This window comes from Asterias rubens, chromosome 16 (assembly GCF_902459465.1).
Source record: "Asterias rubens chromosome 16, eAstRub1.3, whole genome shotgun sequence".
Taxonomy (NCBI): Eukaryota; Metazoa; Echinodermata; class Asteroidea; order Forcipulatida; family Asteriidae; genus Asterias; species Asterias rubens.
The window spans coordinates 10,023,374-10,043,744 of NC_047077.1; the positions used below are offsets into that span (position 1 = coordinate 10,023,374).

At 38.1% G+C, this 20,371-nt stretch overlaps 2 protein-coding genes across 3 annotated transcripts; one reads left to right on the forward strand and one right to left on the reverse strand.

The window, feature by feature from the left end:
- Positions 1–568: 568 nt before the first annotated feature.
- LOC117300777 (solute carrier family 25 member 51-like) lies at positions 569–4,431 on the reverse strand. Of its 2 annotated transcripts, none has more exons than XM_033784571.1 (4): positions 4,271–4,431; positions 2,380–2,987; positions 1,580–1,824; positions 569–884 (listed from the first exon to the last, which is right to left on the reverse strand). In XM_033784571.1, exons 2-4 carry the CDS (start codon positions 2,828–2,830, stop codon positions 612–614), a joined length of 969 nt encoding a protein of 322 aa, XP_033640462.1. In that variant the 5' UTR covers positions 2,831–2,987; positions 4,271–4,431; the 3' UTR covers positions 569–611. The 2 variants fall into 2 exon arrangements, with proteins under 2 accessions (XP_033640462.1, XP_033640461.1); XM_033784570.1 differs by having other exon boundaries at positions 2,380–2,990.
- Positions 4,432–4,750: 319 nt separating this feature from the next.
- LOC117300778 (tubulin epsilon chain-like) lies at positions 4,751–20,008 on the forward strand. Its single transcript, XM_033784572.1, has 13 exons — positions 4,751–4,935; positions 6,161–6,180; positions 6,703–6,809; positions 8,205–8,271; positions 9,744–9,859; positions 11,172–11,293; positions 11,944–12,010; positions 13,128–13,248; positions 13,783–13,982; positions 14,646–14,786; positions 15,763–15,903; positions 17,094–17,268; positions 18,589–20,008. The coding sequence occupies exons 1-13, from the start codon at positions 4,911–4,913 to the stop codon at positions 18,736–18,738; spliced, it is 1,452 nt and encodes a 483-aa protein (XP_033640463.1). The 5' UTR covers positions 4,751–4,910; the 3' UTR covers positions 18,739–20,008.
- Positions 20,009–20,371: the final 363 nt, after the last annotated feature.

Sequence of the window (20,371 nt, forward strand, 5' to 3'; positions counted from 1 at the left end):
ACTAAGTAATCAATGACTCGTTTACTCAAGCAGGAACCAATAAGAAGATTTTACTTGCTAAGTGCTGCCAGGTCGTAATGCAGTTTCCTGTAACAAGTTACCGCCTAATATGTCAATTTGAAATCCTCATACTATAGAGATAGTTGCTATTCAAAATGGTTCAGGCAAGCTTTATAAAAAACACATACAATCAGAACTCTTTACCGTCTCTTACATAACTTTGTAAAAGCTTGCATGGATTATAAGCTACAATGTAGTATGACAACTGTCAGTACACATGAGTACAGTCTTCAGCAACCAATTGAGTCAACATTTTCACAGATGTGTTACGTATTTTATGCATTGTTGGGGATACACCAAGTGAAAATACTGGTCTTTGAGAGACTTTGACAACCAAAATGCGTCCAGGGGTCGATTTCACAAAGAGTTAGGACTAGTCCTAGGAGATATTTAAAACTTAAGGCTAGTCCTAACTCGTCCTAACTCGAGATAAGACTAGTCTTAACTCTATGTTACTTCAGCAGTGCCTTAAAAAAACAAATCTGCCAGCTTGGCAATGTGTTCCCTTGTGGTAGTTTGCCGAGTTCCCTTGATGGGAAGATCGACTTGGGTCAAACCTCATGCAGCATAGACTGCAGTAATCCATAAGATGCGTTGATGATACCCCACGAAATAAGCGCCCGGCTGAAATTAAGGTGTACCCCACGAAACATGGTCCTCCACCTGCGTCCCCTCTCGTTGTACACAATGTTGAATGTCCTCCATACAGACATGAATTCTTCGTTCACTTTGGACTGCATCCTGGTCTTGATGACATTAAGAGGGTACCAGATGGTGCTCAGAGAGGCTCCTAGGATGGCACCGCTCACAAAGTCCATGCTGATCTGTGAGGGGATAAATAATTGTGTTGATTTTTAAATAAGGGAATCAATGTGTGGTGAAGAGGTTTTCAACTAGTGGTTTAATCCCAACGAGGCCTGGTTCTTGATAGTTTTACCGAGACGAAGTGGGTGTGTATAAACCTTTGTTTATGACCAGTAAAAAGTGTTGACACATGGGCGTGACACGCCTGCTTGCACCTGTTGTTATAAGACAGTTTCTTCATTCCTATTGGTGGAGAGCAACGGCCTGGACAGTTGTGCCACATCACGCGATACGCGCACAGCATTCCCTTATAAGGAGTTGTTTACCCGAGGGCGGCGGAGGGCTTTACCATTTCGTAGCTGGAGGGGTGTTGTGTTGAAAGAAATCATTGAACAAATATAATTTTTGCATATATATTTTACTTTTTTACCAAAAAGTGTTGATGCTTTTGACCGAAAAGGTTTTTATGAATGGGAATCAAATGAATGAATGGGAATTAATTTAGCTCGACTTCGTCTCGGTAAAATAATTATCAAGAACCAGGCCTCGTTGGGATTAATCCACTAGTTGAAAACCTCTTCACCACACATTGATTCCCTTAATTATCTCCTTTGGTAACTGTACCAGAAGAGGGTGGGGTGGAGGTTGGAGTAAGAGAGGGAGTGTGGAGTGGTGTTGAATGTTCAATTGTCAATTATGGATCACCAAACAATACCTTCTCAGCTCTGGATGCATCCTTTGGTACCAACTCTTGCAGCTTCTCTCGCACCGTGAAGAAGATTGCGCTGCTGGGTCCATTGCGTAATAAGATAGGCGTCAAGCCGCGATAATACTCGCGCAGTCCGTAACCCCTAAGCTGACGGAATACTTGAAAGGTGTTGTTAAACTTCTCGCCGTGCCGGTGATCTTGAAGGAGCGACTGGACACGCTCAAAGGGGACTAAAACTGCCTCTGTTGAGCCTGTAGCAAAAAAAAGTGAAGTTATTTTTTAAAAATGTACGCAATAGTGATTACCACAAAGGAAACTTTACTTGCATGTTCAAGCAGATTCATGTGAAGTGTATCAATAATGTTAAACTGTACCAGTTGCAATGTCCCAAAACATCATCGCTGATACAATTCACATTATTGAGAATTTATAGTAATTGGTTCTTATAAAGCGGATTTTACAGTAAACGTCTCAGTGCGCTTTACATTAATGCTCTGGTCACTGGGCCAATAAAATTCTGTTTAAATCTTTCTCAGCTCCCTGGGGAGTATACAGCCCTGCCATGGCACTCCAACAAGGCCTTTTTTATACACAATATCAACCTCTACCCTTGCAGGTACCCATTTATACCCCTGGGTGAAGAGAAGCAATTATAGTAATAAGCATTTGCTCATGGACACACGTGTCATGACCGGGATTCGAACCCACACTCCGATGACTCTACCACCAGAACATGAATTTGATGCTCGGACATGACACCTTTTAAGTATCATAAACGCAAACCCTTTCCATAAGTTTTCCATTACCTGAGAGTAATGCTGCAAAGAGTTTAGAAGTTGATAACTTGCAGTCAATATGACTAATGATGATCCTGGTGTACTGGTCGTAGAGTCCGAACATAAGCGACAATCCTGACATGCGTTGTAAGAGAGGGGGTAGCACTCCTTTGTACAAATTCCTGAGGCCTTCTTTTTGCATCTGGCGTATCGCTTTGTGCATCCTGATGCTGTGAAGCTGCTGGCGGAAGATGACTTTATTGGCGGGGAACGTTACGATAATGTTAACGAAGGCGGCCCCCGCTCCCGACGTATACTCAACCCAGTCCGGTTGGTTTGTAACGTTCGTAAGAACCTTGCTTCCAGCGTTGGGAACGGGATTGCGCACCACTGGGAGGGCGTTGTTCGCCGACAGAACCTCCTTCTTGTGAGTGTCATTTTGGGTGTCCTTGAGTTGCACATGTTGTGGTTCTTTGCCCATGTTATGGGTCGGTTGCGATGTGGTGCATCGGTATCCAGCCTTGATGTCATTTGGTCTGCAGTGACGGGTAGAATGATTACCCAGTAGGGTACCAGGAGGATAGTTACAGGTGAGAATCAAAATTCTGCTTTGTTGGCGTTCACTTCGATGTTAAAAGCTTCTGTTAAAAACAAGTTTTTTTTTAAATAAAATTATTTCTCTCTCAACTCAACTGTCTTAAAAGCAGGTCTGGAATGGATTGCACAAAGAGTTAGGACTAGTCCTAACTTAGGACTAGTCCTATCTTAGGACTAGTCCTGAGAGATATATTAAAAATGTATGGCTAGTCCTAAGTTAGGATGAGTAACTCGTCCTAGCTCAAGATAAGACTAGACTTAACTCTTTGTGAAGTCCACCCCTGTCTGATACCCATCTCGAGACTAAGCTTACGCCAGACAATGTTGTTAGCGCAGAGCCTGATTTAACGTAAAAATACCAGAGTACAACACATTAAGTCTAACAAGAAAAGAAAAAGAAACAGCCACTGTGCTGGTTTAGTGCATATATTGATAATGATAGGCTCTCTAGCTAGAAATTAACATTTCGTTTGCTAAAACTAAAAGATACATTGTTGTGTGCCATAAAACTAATTTAACACTAACACTAACACAGCAACGTTTACTTTGTATCTAATTACGGAAGTCTAAAACAGGCTGCACCAAATAATGTCCAAACAACCCAATGAAAGATCAGATTTTAGAATTTAGCATCGATCATAATATTTTATTGACATTATTGGTTATGCCTCGCCCCATAAACTCCCCAATGAATGGAATCATTGCAAATTTCACTTGGTTCAAAGGGCAAAAATAAATGTTCGCCATAAGGTAAAGTTTATCGCGAATAGCAAAATATCAAGAGAGGGCGCTGTTGAACCCACACAAAGTGCGAGTCGTGAATGACGACAGACACCGCATAGCAAACTGCCCCATATGGCTTCCCACAACGCATTGCGGTTCTGAATCGCAGTAAACCTATGCTCCATTAATTTATGGAGGAAGAAAATTCAAATGTAGAGTTTCCTAAAAAAATAAAATAGGCTATTATTGTCTGTTTATTGATCCTAGTTGATTCCTACAAACTTTTTTGATTTCTAACATTGCAACAATTAAACCATCTGTTTCTACCTCCATAAATTAAACTGTAAACATTAAAAACGATGTTTACGCCCAACGAACAAATAATGTTTGATAAAACATGTATTTTAATCTATTCCAAGTTGCATGAATCATGATTATGGTCACGGTCACACGCAGGTCAATCTGGCATGAAATCATGATCATGCACTCTCATCATGATCGTTTTTATTTCAGTGCCTTTTTAAACCGCCCACACCATGGTCATGGCGGTATGCCCACACAAACGTTACATTATGTTGATCTCCTGCGCAACAATACTCACCTCGAATATTTAAAGATATTGTCTTGAGTACGATCTCATTCACATGTTTATAATCAACAATGCACTCGCTGAGAATGTAGCTAGCACTCACAACATAACTGAAAACATAGACCTAACTAAAAAAGTAAAACCACACTATTGTGTATTGTGTTGACCCCGGATAAATTATAATGCATTCCCAGCACTCTTCGGGTACCAAGCTAGACTTGGTTCCAAGTCTGCCGTCGTGGCGTTTGGTCCACAGTAGCGCCCTCTTGTTAAATCTGTGCGTGGGGCGTTTTTTGTGGCAGAGGAATAACCACAAATCTCAGACTTGAAATTAAGTCTAGTAGTACAGCTTGGTCTCGGCAGAACAAGCGTTTGGGTTTTAGGTCAAGGTTTGCATTGAAGTTGAAGGCGATAGTCGTCGGGTGACAAGCCAGCGTGAGCAAATTTACCGCACACGACCGTCGTCACATGCATTTTACAAACACAATTTTGTGCGGTCGTCGGTGCACATACACAGAGAAAAAGCGCGACCGACCGAGAGTTGCTGTAAACATGCTGTAAAGTACCGTTTTGAGAGTTTGCAGACTTTGTGGAGCACGGTTTTAACACACTTGCTCGAGTGGCCACTCAACTGGAATGGTCTGCATTCAAAATGACTCAGTCAATTGTTATTCAAGGTAAACAATTCAAAATTACATGTGCATACTTTACTAATTGGAAAGGGGGGGGGGCAAAGTCATACATGGATGAGAGGGGGGGCGTGGCAAAATTATACATAATTTGTTTGTATTGCGGGGGGTGGGAGGGGAGGCGAGGGGGTCGTGATTTTTCAATTTGGATAACATTCCGTATAGCGCCACCACTTTTTCACTAATTTTTACAAAAAAGGATATCTCATTGAGGTAAATTAGATACTATATTATTTCATATCGAATGAAAAAGTGGTGGCGCCATACGGAAACTTTTCCGAAGTTTTCATGATTATTTACTATTTTACTTTAGAGTTTTTAGACCCAGTGTTGACTGGCTGGGGCGCTAGATTCCTTTTTCTCAAACATTTTACCGATAATGTCAAAATTTTGAAAAAAGGAATCTAGCGCCCCAGTCACTGGGTATACTATTTACTAGGCATTTATATTAATATTAAGATTGTTATTTTGTTATTTTTACAGAAAGGTATCTCATTTTTCTGAGCTTCTATTTTCTTTCAAACATTCAAATAAAAAAGTGTGGTGGCAGGCAGAAGCGCGGAAACTTTTATGTTACATTGTGAAATGAACAACTCTCCAACCCGCATTCATTTAAAAAAAAACTAAAAAGGTAGACACATATTGAAATCTCTAAGCCATAAACAAGTATCTTCAGTCAAGAAAAAGATAAACTTAAAGATGCTATGTCAGATTTTTGGCCGATTTGACCCCTAAATTTTGATTGAAAATTCGATAGGTATTTTGATGGGGTCGAGAAAGTTACAAGCTTTCATTTGAGCCATTGCTCGAAAAAGTCCGCCAATTATTAGTAGCAGTAAAATAAAGTGCTTAAAATTAGTTTTTGTCGGGATCCCGACAATGTATCACGTGACCAATTCTTATGTGTTTTATAAGAAACGTTTTCAATTTTTGTCATGGTTCCTGACCATTAAAAGTAAAAGTTAAACTTTTTTTCGTTAGAGCGGGTGATACTCTTTGAAATACCATTCACTCAAAAAATTATATTTTTTAATGTTTGGGGCCAAAAATCTGACATAGCATCTTTAAGTAAAATCATGAATACGTGTTTGAAATAAAATTGTACTAATTCTCGAGCACATACAGCCGGCCTATTGCAAACATTGCTGAATGCCTTCACTTTATGAACAACATTTTGTTAACATCAATTTTATTTGTTCTTCTTTTTCCATAGTTGGCCAATGTGGAAATCAGGTAAGACAAATGTGTACTTTGAGACAACACCAATTCAGGTTGATTGAAGTAAAAGCACACTGTACTTTCCTGAGTCCTGTGAACAAAATCACTAGGCATATTAGTTTACTCGGGTGGGATTTGAACCCACGACCCTTGTAATTTTAGAGCGATTTCTTACCAACTATACCACCAAAATTTCCTGGTAGCTCTAGAAGTGTAAGGTATAAGGGTTAGAATCCAACCCGAGTAATTTTCCTGCGTTTTTATTTCACAGGACTTTGGGAAAGTACCGAGTTTGCAGTGCTTACACACATCGTTGTAAACGGGTTGATTGCCACTTTCATTGTATAGATAGCGCCCCCCTCAAGGGTTTATCGAGGGTTGTACATGTATAGTAAATAAACCCCTTATCTTCCAATATGGCAAGTTAACAGTGAGCCTTTGTTATTGTGATATCAATGATGTGAAATCTCTCAAACATGACAAACATCACAAAGCGAGGCCAAAACATTAAAGCTTTGTTTTTTCCTACTGCCTTAGATTGGATGTCGGTTCTGGGATCTAGCGCTGAGAGAACATGCAGCACACAACAAGAATGGCGTTTATGACGACTCATTGAGTAGCTTCTTCCTTAATGTAGATTCAAGGTCAGTTGTCCATGTTTGCTGACCTTTGCACTTTGACCTCACATCACATTATTTTGAAGGCTGTGCACAAAATTGGTAAGGTTGCACAAATAATTGTTCATAGGTTTTTTCAAGTTAGGCTGTTTTGTTATGGAGGGATCGTGAGCAACAAAGAAGGGGGTAATCCATAGAGTTATAAGAACTAGAGGTCGCACTGGTGATCCTTCTTGCACAAACGCGACAGGACCGCACGGAGACACGCGCGCGCCATTCTGTATGCACGTTGAAACACACGTTGGCGTTGGTGTTTATTGAACGCTACGCAATGCTGTTGTCAACATAGAAAATGGCCGCACCAACACAAGCTGTACGATGCCAGTTTTGTCAACTTAAGAAATGGCCGCCTGTGCGCTTGCCAGGCCGCGTGTATAGGCCAGTGCGCCCTCTAGTTCTGTTATATAACTCTACATGGGGTAATCCCTCTGAATTGCAGTCACTTAAAGGCACTGTACTCCTTGGGTAATTGGTGTATTCCAATATATGCATAAATAACAAATCTGTGAAAATTTGGGCTCAATTTGTCATCGAAATTGCAAGAGAATTTAAAATGATTCAAGCTTGAAGCCTTTTAAAGCACGACTGAGAAATAACTTTTCTCATAAACTACCTCACTCCAGAGGGAGCCATTTCTCACAGTGTTTTTTTTATACTATCAACAGCTCTCCATTGCTTGTCACTAAATAAGGTTTTTATGCTAACAGTTATTTTGAGTAATTACCGATAGTTTCCAATGCCTTTAAAGCCATTGGACACTTTCGGTAAATAGTACTGTCCAAAGGCCCACACCACGTGTATCACAACTTATATATAAAATAACAAACCTATGTGAAAATTTATGCTCAATCGGTCATCGGAGTCGGGAGAAAATAACGGAAAACCCACCCTTGTTTCCGCACGTTTCACCATGTCATGACATTGTGTTTAAAATAAATTCTTAATTCTCGACATCGAGAATTGATAATTGTTTTAAATTTTTTTTTTTTTAAGTAAAGCATTTCATGGAATAATATTTCAAGAGAAGTATTTCACTATGACCTTCTGTAAACCATGTAAGTTATTTGTAAATCTGTGAACTTTTGTTTTTGTTCTGTTCCGAAAGTGTATAATGCCTTTAATGTGTATCGTTATAAAAAGAGGAAGAACATGTACACAGAAGACGATCAGAGCATACTGATCGAAACGTCGAGTTAATCCAACGGTTCTTTTCAGAACCACCCCAACTCAGTTAGAGATTGTTATTACATGGTGTTACCGCAAACTTTTTCTATAACTTACTTCCACCATGCAAAGTTTCAAATCCTACTTATGTACACTATTGCAGTATTGGAATTGATGGTAGTTGTTTTCATTCTTTAGGCACGAACATCCAGTCAGCATTGGGGTTGGTGATGGAAAAAGCAAAGTTCGAACCCTCAAAGCCAGAGTGAGTCATCTGTTTTACATTTATTTGACTGAAATGTATCGAGAGCGAGACTTGAGCCTGTGACCACCGGATTAACGTGTTGGTGTTTCACCAACTGATAGCTCTAGAGTTGGCAGGCTCCCTATTTTGTTGGTATGGACATCTTTGTCCGGGGCTGCCAGTGGCGAGCCATGAGCGCCGAGTGCGGCGGATACCGGCGCTATAAAAGTGTCCATTGCTTTTATTATTGTTATTATTAACTTTATTATTACTATTATGAGTATGAATATGAGTATGTTTAACTTTAATGCTTTTTTCTCAAATTTTAATAGATTTATAGTAATTATTTTTGTATTTTTACTCTTTGTATGCATCCGCAATTTGGCTTTTTGGCCGCCATGTTTGCATTTTTAATAAACCAATAATAATTATAATATTATTTTATCTTATCACAGCATGCAAAAGAAAGATCATATTTTTATTAATGCTGGTAACTCCTCGAGTCGGGCTACGTCCCGTAGCCTTAGATCTGGAGGGTCTTTCTTAGGATCCTCGCTGTTCCAAACGGCGCTGCCTTTAGCAACAGATCTATTCTCACATTTGTCCCTATTTCGTCCAGATATTTCCCCAGTGCTTTGGGAATGGTGCCGAGCGCTCCAACCACCACAGGAACTACTTTCACTTCCACCTGCCAAATCTTACGAAGTTCCCTGGCCAGGTCTTGGTACTTCTGGATCTTGTCCATCTCCTGTAACTGTCATATAACCATGGATCACAACACCCAAGTTAACAATACACAACCTGGAAAGCACTCCTGACATGTAGAATAGAGATCGTTAGGTGGGCTTGCTAATTGGTATTTCATGACCTTGCACATTTTTCCCAGGGATCCTGGGCTTCCTTTTTGCAATTGGGCAAAACACCCTTTTTTCAACCAATCAGGTGTAGTTACGTTAAACAAAGTGCGGCACGCTGCATTTGTGCGGGAACCTCACTTCGGTTCAGCTTCCATCCAAGTCAGTACCAAAAGCCAACCCATTGTTAAAGACACTGGACACATTGGTAATTGTCAAAGACCAGTCTTCTCAGTTAGTGTATCTCAACATATGCATAAAATAACAAACCTGTGAAAATTTGAGCTCAAATTGGTCATCGAAGTTGCGAGATAATAATGAAATAAAAAACACCCTTGTAAACACAAAGTTGTGCGCTTTTAAATGCTTGATTTCGAGACCTCAAATTCTAAATCTGAGGTCTCAAAATCAAATTCGTGGAAAATAACTTCTTTCTCGAAAACTATGCTTCTTCAGAGGGAGCCGATTCTCACAATGTTTTATACCATCAACCTCGCCCCATTACTCGTTACCAACTAAGGTTTTATGCTAATAATTATTTTGAGTAATTACCAATAGTGTCCACTACCTTTAACTCTTGTAGTTGTTTGTGTCCTCGGAGAATAATTGTCAAATAATAATGATTTTTTATTTTTATAGGCGGTACTGATTGATATGGAGGAAGGAGTGGTCAATGAGTTACTCAAGGGCTCAGTCGGTGAGTTGTTTGATCATAGACAACTGATAACTGATGTCTCTGGATGCGGCAATAACTGGTATGAATGTGTCCTCCCATAAATAACAATGACTTAACATTTTTTTAAGGCGCACAGTATCTGAAGACTTTTCAAAGGCACCAGTTTCTAGAAAGTCCATTTGTTGGTTGATTGAACGACAGATTGAAAAGAGAAGTCTTGAGGTTGTGTTTGAATGTGCATAAAACACTCTACTAGAATTCTAGCTCTGTTTGCCAAGTACAAAGGGTTACTAAAGATGTTCTGTTTAAAGGCATTGTACACGTTTGGTAATTGTGAACTAGACCAGTGTTCTCATTTAGTGTATCCCATCATAAGCATAAAATAACAAGCCTGTGAAAATTTCGGCTCAATCGGTCATCAAAGTTGCGAGAAAATGATGAAAGAAAAAACACCCTTGTTGGATGTATTTGTATGCTTTCACAATAACAGAGATCTAGCTAGAAGTCTTTTATTATTTAAGTGAGAAATTACCTCTTTCTTAAAAACTATGTTACTTCAGAGGGAGTCGTTTTCCACAATGTTTTATACTATCAACAGCTGTCCAATGCTGGTTACCAAGTCAGTTTTTAAGTTAATATTTGTTTTGAGTAATTACCAAACGTGTACCTTCCCTTTAATCTATAAGTGGATGCCTGTCTTGATTTGCACTTTGAGAGTCGGGCTTTAGGTGGACTCTCTTATCTCGTCTGAGTGGTGTTGGCCCGGCAGTGGTTTTCCGCTTGGTTTACCAATATTATTTGGTATGCCACTGCTCTAGACATTCTAGAATTGCAAAGGTCGTGGATTTGAATCCCACCTGAGTAATTACCTATTTTTTTTTTTTTACAGAACTCTGGTGAGTACTTAGTATACAGTGCTAAAAGACATCGATGTATACGGGTAAAAACCAAAAATATTCTTTATCCAAATGCAAAATTTAACCTCCATTAAATATTAATTCCATTGTTTTATTTTTCTTTGCAATACTAGGCACTATTAATAGTAATGCTGTCTTTGGTATCTTACACCCATGTGTATCCGGCACTGTATACTCAGTACTTCCTCCGGGTTCTGTGAAAACCCCCCAATAAATATGAATATTTTTAATAGCAGCGGGTCAATTAAAGTATTATTATTTATTCTTGCTATTATATTATTATTGCTACACTGTACATGTATTTCATTTTGTATTTAACACCTATATCAGGGTCCAATTTCACAAATATTTTGACACAGAAACTATTTCCATAGTCTGAGGAATTAGCCTAACATTTAAAGCAGTAACTTAAGAATGTAAATATATCAGACGCTGTTTAGATGCAACTTTTTATTCCTTTTGTTTAACTTGTAGGGCGGTTGGCAATAAGGTGTATGGTGTTCGGTACAGAGAACACATCTCAGAGTGCGTGAGACGTGCTGCCGAACAGTGTGACTGCTTACAGTGTTTCTTCATCACACACTCTATGGGTGGAGGTAATAAGTCTACTTATCACTCTGTCTGTCAGTCTTCCAATCACACCATGGCTCATTTCATAGAGCTGCACTTGGTTTCTCCCATTATATGCATCAAGTAACAAATCTGTGAAAATGTTGACTCAATTAGTAATCCAAGTTGCAAGAATGAAAGAAAAAACACCATTGTTGTACAGATTCGTGTGCTTTCAGATGCCTAATGAAAGGCTGCAGGCCTGAAGTCTTTTATTATTTGAGTGAGAAATTACCTCTTTCTAAAAAACTACTTTACTTCAGAGGGAGTCGTTTCTCGCAATGTTTTAAATTATCAACAGCTTTCCATTGAGTTGAAGCCAACGGTTCTTTTCAGAACCACCCAAACTCATTAGAGATAGTCATTACATGGTGGCACTGCAAACCTTTCTATATCGTGTTTCCACCATGTGGAAAGTTTCAAATCCTACTTAGCATTCCATTTTTTAGGTTTTTATGCCAACAATTATTTTGAGTAACTACCAATAGTGTCCAGCCCTTTTACAGTAAGCACATTTTTGTCAACTAGGGTGGGATATTACTAGGGTGGGATTTGAACCCACAACCTGTGCACTTGCGGTAAACTTTCTCTCTATTTAGTCAGTGTCTGTCTCTCATTCTGATTTGTGTACATACAGGTACAGGGTCAGGTGTGGGAACATCTATACTCCAACTACTTCAAGATGATTACCCAGATGTATACAGGTAACCTTTGTAGAATATTGGGATTTTAATCACTCTGAAAATCGTGCGCGTATTTGAACATTGGGACCTGTGAAAGTGCGCAAGTTAAGCTCCTTCACATGTTAAAGCAGTGTACCTGGACCAAAGTGGTTCCAAAATAAAAAAAATAAGCAAGAAACTTGCACTGTCTTTTAATTTTGAACCCTTTTTCCTAGGAAGAGGTCTAATGCTGGGAAAGCTAGCTATGTACAAAGATTTGTCTTTGGATGTTGATCAATTATTGGATAAAGGCTTAATTTGGACAAGGCTTAACAGCTCTTTATTTGTTGTTAATCTCGATTGTTGTGATGTAGATTTAAAAAATAAATCTATTTGCTGTCAGTCTAAATGTAAGGATTTCTTCCTGCCTCTGCTTTTTAATTGTAGATGGCCGAGTTGACTTGGTTTACTTTCCATTTGTTGTAATTTTGTACATGCCCTCACTCTTTTATAAGTTGTATATTTCTCTAAATTTGTAATTTTGTTAACGTTATTCTTGTTTTAGTAGGCATTACGTTTGCATCAGGGACAACAAATATTAATTGTGGTTTTTACCCATATACACGGATGTGTGTAAGCACTGTATACAAAAATCACCTGGGCATATATTACGTGGGTGTTATTCTTGTTGTTATGCCTTTACTTGTATGTGTTTTTTATACACAGGGCCGACAAGCTAGCATGACAATTCATTAAGCTTGGGCGATATCACGATATTATCGAATATCGCGATACTAACTTGGAAACGATTTCGATATCGGATCGATTTGGTTTTTATCGAAATATCAATATATCGCGATATATCGCGATATCGATTAAATATCGCAATATCGGGATGTATTTTCTAGCTGAGACATCTTGCACCCCATAGGTTTGGAGTAGAACCAGAAGAATAGGTCATTAGAACACCTCTCTTATGCTGTGACTGTCTCTTCTACAACTTTCACTGGGAGTTTGAAGACTGATGATGTCAAATTTAATTAATCGCGATTATATCGAATATCGCGATATATTGTCGGCGATATATCGTGAATAAAATAAATCGATATCGCCCAAGCTTACAATACATATTTATAATATTTGATCTTTAAATCTTTAGATTTGTCACACCAGTGTACCCTTCCAATGATGATGATGTGATTACGTCACCCTACAACAGTGTCTTAGCCATGCATCAGCTGACGGAATATGCAGACTGTGTCCTCCCAGTGGAAAACCAGGTATTGTAATCATGGTGAAAGTCTTTATCCACTTACCCTTGGGATTTCTTAAACCCACAGACTTGGTTCACAAGCTTTGCATTTTGTGAACATAAATAATTGTTATTTTTATCTTGCTGTATACATACATGTACATGGCCAGACTGGGTGTGTATGGAATTTATTCTTAAACCCTTGTGTGTTGATTCTTGAACTTTTTAAACTTTTTTATATTTTTTGTGCTTTTTAAACTTGTGCAAGCAATATTATTTCCTCTTTTTGGAGAGGAATAATTTGTCTTATGTATTATCAATGACACAATACCATTTTCTGCCTGCCATATGTGTGTGTATATTATAAAATCATTTAGGGGAGATGGCCTTGGCTTTTTATCCAAACCATTATTGTATAGTCTGTTTTATTCATTGACCATCCTTTTGAACTCACTACTTTGCTCTTGGGGGGAGCAAAGTAGTGAGTTCAAAAGGATGGTCAATGAATAAAACAGACTATACAATAATCACCTAAAGTACCTTTTCATTACAATCTTTCTAGGCTTTATCAGAAATCTGTGAGAAGATCAACCAGGCTCTCCCGTCTGACAATTTTGGCAAGAGGGTTTACGGGGCTAGGGGGCAGGCTAAGGCTGGTACTGCCATCTCTTCGTCTGACGCTGGGTCTGGTAAAAAAGGATCGGAGAAACCATTTGATCAGATGAATAATATCGTAGCTAATCTACTGCTGAATCTCACATCGTAAGTCTCTGTACAGTTTTTTATTCAGGGCCGGTGTAGTTAATAACTATTTATTGCTAAGTAAAGTGCTGTGTTACTAAGTGTGTCCAGTCGGACTTTGATGGAAAGAATTGCGTAACAATCAATAAGCTTTGTCATTAATCTTTTTGCATTTGTTTCTTTTTATTTGCTGTTTTTTTTTAGGGGGGTGGTATTTTCTGCTTTTGTACAGCGCTTTGATCCTTGTTAAAAGCGTTTTAGAAATACCTTTTATTTTGTATTGTTATAATCCAAGACGATTTGATGGCGCCGTTGCACGTTCAAAACGTATATTGTTTTTGCATCACCCTTCTGCGTACAATTGCCGTCAAGTAAAACATTTAGCCCTCGAATAAAGATCTGCTTGGGTTGCAACGTCAGGTCGTTCACTTTTTTTTTTGCATTGATACCATAGGTCCTTTTGGTTGGTATGCACGTACAACTGGAATCCAAGTTGTCCATAATCTTTTAAACAATTTTCTGTAAACACTTCCCTTTTTAATGTTTTTATTATGTTTTTTCTTGTTTATCTTCTAAACTCAATTCAGCCCTCAGGCTGTGATGTTTGAATTCTTAATAAACCAATTATAATAATAACAACAGCTAGTTCAATTTTCTCACATGTGGTCTTTTTTCATTTTCCAGGTCGTCGCGGTTTGAGGGAAGCCTGAATGTAGATCTGAATGAGATCAGTACTAACCTAGTACCGTTTCCTAAGATACACTACCTAGTGGCCAGTCAGACACCGTTGTATTCTCTACTGGATCTCAAACTTCCTCCAAGAAGGTAAACACATTTACTCAAGCTTTTTAGCCTTTGTTTACATACATGTAATCAATAACTTTTTAAAGACAGTGGACACTATTGGAAATTTTCAAAGATTAGCCTTCACAGTTGGTGTATCTCAACATATGCATTAAATAACAATCCTGTGAAAATTTGAGCTCAATTGGTCATCGAAGTTGCGAGATAATAATGAAAGAAAAAAACACCCTTGTCACACGAAGTCGTGTGCTTTCAGATGCTTGATTTCGAGGCCTCAAATTCTAAACTTGAGGCCTTGAAATCAAATTCGTGTAAAATTACTTCTTTCTCGAAAACTACATCACTTCAGAAGGAGCCATACTCAAGGTTTTATGCTAATAATTAATTTGAGTAATATCCAATAATGTCCACTGCCTTTAAATTCCTTATCATCTCATTGGTCATGTTAAGGTATTTTACATCTGTGTTTTAACCTTTCTTGAATGCCCTTGTGTGTGTGTATGTTTGTAATATAGTTTATTGCTATTTATATATATGAATTTATTTAAATTGGATATTTTTATATTTCAAGATATTGTTGCTCTCTCCTTCAATACTTATCTTTTTACTTTTGTCATTTCCTTTTGTATTTTAATTCTTTGTATTTTGTCGTCAGCATCTTTTAATATCATTGTTTGTCTTGTCTGTCTTGTTTTTTTGTTTGTTTTTCGCTGTCTGTTTGTTTGTTTGTTTGTCTGTAAAAAGGATGTTTTCTACAAACCTCAACTTACTCTAACAACCTCATGCTCTTGCTCCTCTCTTGTACATAGTTCTTTCCTAGTTAGTTATTTATTATTTGCTTTAACAATCTATTAATTTTGTGTAATTATATGCGCTTTTTACTTAATAACCTTTCTATATGTAGGGCTACTGATAAATTTGCATTTTGGAATATTTCCCAGGAAGATGGGATAAACGTCATATTGGTATTGAACTGAATTTGTTGTTTTTGTGGTAGGTTAGACCAGATGTTTACGGATGCTTTCTCACGGGACTACCAGCTTTTAAAGGCAGACCCTAAGAACTCGATGTACTTGGCGTGTGCGTTGATGTGTCGCGGCAATGTTGAGATCTCGGACATCAGGAGAAATATCGACAGGTCAGCAAATTAAAACAACATAATTGGGCACATTTTAAATTTGTTCATTCAAAATCTGTTAATTTAAATTTGTTAATTCAAAATAGGTGCAATTCAATAGTTACTTATTCACATTGTTGGCCACAGGGGCCAGCACTTATGGCCCAAGTTCATGGCCCTGCATGCAGCTGAGTTTTGTGCTTACAGCCTGTGGTGATTTTACATGTTATTGTAATAGCGCCCTCTCTTGGCAGACTTTAGGATCTTATCAGCTGATTTCCTCTCTTTGTTTTCTTTTCAAAACAGTGCCATAGAAAACTGAAACACACTGTACAACCAAAATGGTGTCCAAGTGGTGCACCTCATTGTCTTCCACTCTGAGTACTAATTGAATTTACTTTTTACCCCTTTTTTTATCAGGTATTATTTTGCTTACAGTCTTTTAAGGTTTAATTTATAAGGCAGTGGACTCTATTGGTAATTACTCAAATTTGATTTCGAGACCTCAGATTTAGAACTTGAGGTCTCGAAATCAACCATCTAAACGCACACAACTTCATGTGACATGGGTGTTTTCTTCTTTCGTTATTATCTCGCAACTTTGATGACCGATTGAGCTCAAATTTTCACAGGTTAATTATTTTATGCATATGTTGAGATACACCAACTGTGAAGGCTAGTATTTGACAATTACCAATAGTGTCCACTGCCTTTAATGTACTTTTATCCAGATTTGAGGCAGATAAATTAAAATCTACAAATTTGTGCCATGTGTATTATCTCATTTGCTCTTTTACTTTTGTACTGGTTATTTTCCAATTTATAATTATTGATTGTTTGTTGTTCAGATTTGAATGTTTTTATCTTGTAAATTACTATGGCATTTCACCTTGTGGTAACAATCTGATAATGGGAATTAAATATACAGATAACAATAAAACCTCCTTTAACGTTATTAGTTTTATAATTATTTCTGAATTATTTTATTGTTCTGTTTTGGAGCTTTTTATCAATGTTATTGACATGTAAATTTTCCATTTTTATCGTTTAAGTGGACAAGTAAATTATTATTGAGTTATTGAGTATAGGTTCAGTCCTTTATGTTGCAATAATTTTAATTTTGTTTTTTTTATAATTCTCGCCTCTATATTTTGTGATACCGGCAATTGCCTTCAGATAAAGAATTTGTTTTCGTTTTTTATATCTCATAGGTTACGACCCTCGCTGAAGTTCATCCATTGGAACACGGACGGCTGGAAGACTGGTTTGTGTTCAGTTCCTCCCGTTGGGCAGCCTTACTCTCTCTTAGCTTTGGGCAATAACACATGTGTGCGACATACATTCAGCGATCTGAGAGATCGGTTTAGTCGACTTTACAAAAGAAAGGTATTACATTTTGTCACATGTTTATGTCCACAACCCGATTTCGCGAAACGCTACATTTTAGAATTAATCCTGACTCGAGTAAAGACAAGTAACCCGTCCTAACTTAGGACAGGTTCAATGCGTCCTATGTATTTGGACATGAACTGCCCCCGTCCTAAGTCCTAAGGTTAATCCCAAGTTAAATTGACGGCATGGCCTATAATAGAATTGCTTACATAACTTTCTTGGTTATGGGGTCGTACTCGCCAAGCTCTGCTTTTTATGGGCCCCCTCCATCTCCATAAGCCTTTTTGAGGTATGGCGGACGTGATACGCGCGCGTCACACGCCACGACTGATGCCAGGCTCACCATGTTGGTGGTCATTTATGTTTACGTGTAAACGCCGCGTCGTCTTAAATGCGCACTTCACTGAATAACATACGTTCTATTTCTATGGTCAATACGCACAAATTTACCACAACTTTACAGTGTTGAAGCATTGTGTCCGCCATACCTCAAAAAGGCTTATTACCATATGTTTTGTATTGGTTTTTAGTTTTTGTTTTCTGTTATTGTGAGATTGCCTTTGCTTGTAAATGTTTGTTTTATATTATGTTAGGCCTACATCTTTGTAATAACATTATTGCATTTTTGTATTAACACTATTGCTTTTTTTAACCTCTGCTTCATCTTGTAAATACATAGTATAGATTAATGATTTTAAAGTTTTGTGTATGTATTTTGTAAGTTTTGATGTATTTTTTATAATGAATCCAACCGTGTGTTGAATGAACATTACCTATTTGCTTGTAATAATAACAATATAACATGCATTTATATAGCGCTTTAATACCAGGTTTCTAAGCAATGAAACAAAAAGTAAATATATTATTCACTACCTTCTGTATTGAATACCTTATAGCCATTGGACCCTTTCGGTACAGGAAAAAAAAAAAAGTTCACAGATTTACAGGGTTTACAGAAGGTAGTGGTGAAATTCTTCTCTTGAAATATTATTCCATGAAATGCTTTACTTTTTGAGAAAACAGTAAAACAATATCAATGATGTTAATGAGAATTACGGATTTATTTTAAACACATGTCATGACACGGCGAAATGCGCGGATACAAGGGTGGGTTTTCCCGTTATTTTCTCCCGACTCCGATGACCGATTAAGCCCAAATTTTCACAGGTTTGTTATTTGATATACATGTAGAAGTTGTGATACACGAAGTGTGGGCCTTGGACAATACTGTTTACCGAAAGGGTCCAATGGCTTTAATGGACTAGAAATAAAGTGGATTGAATTGAATTGAATTGTCTCTTTTTTTCTCATCAGGCACATCTGCATCACTACACCAATGTAGACGGGATGGAAATGTCACTCTTCTCAGAAAGCTTGGAATCTCTGTCGTCCCTCATAAATGAATATGAACAACTTGAGAAAACTGTGCCAGAAAGTATTCCAAGATTGCAGATCGCAAGATGAGACAATTATTAGGATGGTAGACAGTGTGGTAACTGGGAGGGGAGGACCGTACCTCCTTTGGAAACCTAATTCTGTTATCCCTCTTAAATAAACACCAACAACTTGAGAAAACCATGCCAGAGATTATTCCAAGATTACAGATCGCACGATGAGGCGATTATGCTCGACCATTTGGAACCAGCCTCATGAGCATGGTTACTTCTGTTGTCCTGACAGCCTGTTCCGTGTGGAAAGCACAGAGGGGAACCAGTGACATTATAGTGAAAATGCGGAGGGCAATGGAAATGTCCGATAGCTTAGTCACTGCGCATGTTCGTTGTTGCTGGTCAGTAGTTTACTAAATGGGCGCACTCGAACTTGCTCATGGTATTTGGAGGGGAATACACTCTTCAAGCTCCAGGCAGTTCCATAGGTGCTGCTGGGGATTGTGCATAAAAGTTTTGCACATGCCCCACGCCTTTGGAACTGTCTCTCTCATCAAATTCGTCCGAGTTACTTAAAGTTTCAAGAAACATCTCAAGACTCTCATGTTCAATGGTTGCTTGCTATTGACCAACTGTCTTGCTATTATAAGTGCCTTTATTTATTCGCTTTTAATATTGTACTGTTTCTTGTAGAGCGTTGTGATACCCTGAGTAAGAGCCCTCTATGAAATGTCTATTATTACTCCCTTCAGAAACCCTTTTGCCCCGTTCCTCCCCCTCACCCACCCCCAAATGAAATTGTTTGGCTCTGCCACTGATGGTTCAGGTTGGTGCATGTTCCATCATTGTCTCTCTCTTGTCAACAAAGTTTGACTGTTTTAATACCCAAGTACAGTCTGCGGATTGATACTTGTTTACTATTTTCTTCTGGTCCTTTCTTTTATAAGGTTTCTCTTTTCAGTTCACTTGTTACAAACATGTTGGGTCAGAGCAGAGAAATTATTGTGGTCTTTGACTTTATTACCGATGTTAGCCATGTGCGCGCTGTAATAACCTACTAGAGTGTTAACCAGCCTGCTGTTTTCTGTAAAACAGAATCAGAAGTTGGTTCGTTGGAAAATGTGTTTGGTTGAGTATCTCTCAGAAAGATTTTTTTCAGCTGTTGGAAATTTCTGATCTTACTGACTTGGATAGGAAGTTTTGAAGTACAGTACTACAAATGTGCCTAAGTCTCTTTTAAAGGCACTGGATACTTGGTAATTTCTGTGAATAATTGTAAGCATCAAATCTTACTTGGTATTGAGCGGTGGAGAGCTGTTGATAGTACATGTATACAACAATGTGAGAAACAGAAGTTTGTGCAACATGTGTGTGTTTTCTTTCCTTAATTTTTTGTCAACTTTGATGACCAATTGAGTCAAAATTTCCACAGAATTGTTATTTCATGCATTATGTTTGGACACAAGTGAGAATACTGGTCTTTGACAATTACCAAAGGCATCCACTGCTTGTAGGAAAGTGTTATTGTTTGTAACAGCAAATGTGCTTGACCAGTGATGTGCGAATGGTTGATGTGTGTAAAAGGGGTGGATCGGTGCTTGAGTGAAAGGGCGGGCTTAGGAAATGGTGCTCAGATGTCAGATTATAAATTTTCTCAGGCTGATTACGATTCATGCTATAGGTGAAGCACTTTTTGGAATTACTTTTGT

Coding starts and splice junctions, on each gene's coding strand:
- LOC117300777 (XM_033784571.1), bottom strand. CDS start 2,830: ATGGGCAAAGAACCACAACATGTGCAACTCAAGGACACCCAAAATGAC. Junction 1,825..2,379: donor CTTTGCAGCATTACTCTCAG/GTAATGGAAAAC, acceptor TTTTTGCTACAG/GCTCAACAGAGGCAGTTTTA. Junction 885..1,579: donor ATGCATCCAGAGCTGAGAAG/GTATTGTTTGGT, acceptor ATCCCCTCACAG/ATCAGCATGGACTTTGTGAG.
- LOC117300778 (XM_033784572.1), top strand. CDS start 4,911: ATGACTCAGTCAATTGTTATTCAAG. Junction 6,181..6,702: donor TTGGCCAATGTGGAAATCAG/GTAAGACAAATG, acceptor CTACTGCCTTAG/ATTGGATGTCGGTTCTGGGA. Junction 17,269..18,588: donor GTCGACTTTACAAAAGAAAG/GTATTACATTTT, acceptor TTTTCTCATCAG/GCACATCTGCATCACTACAC.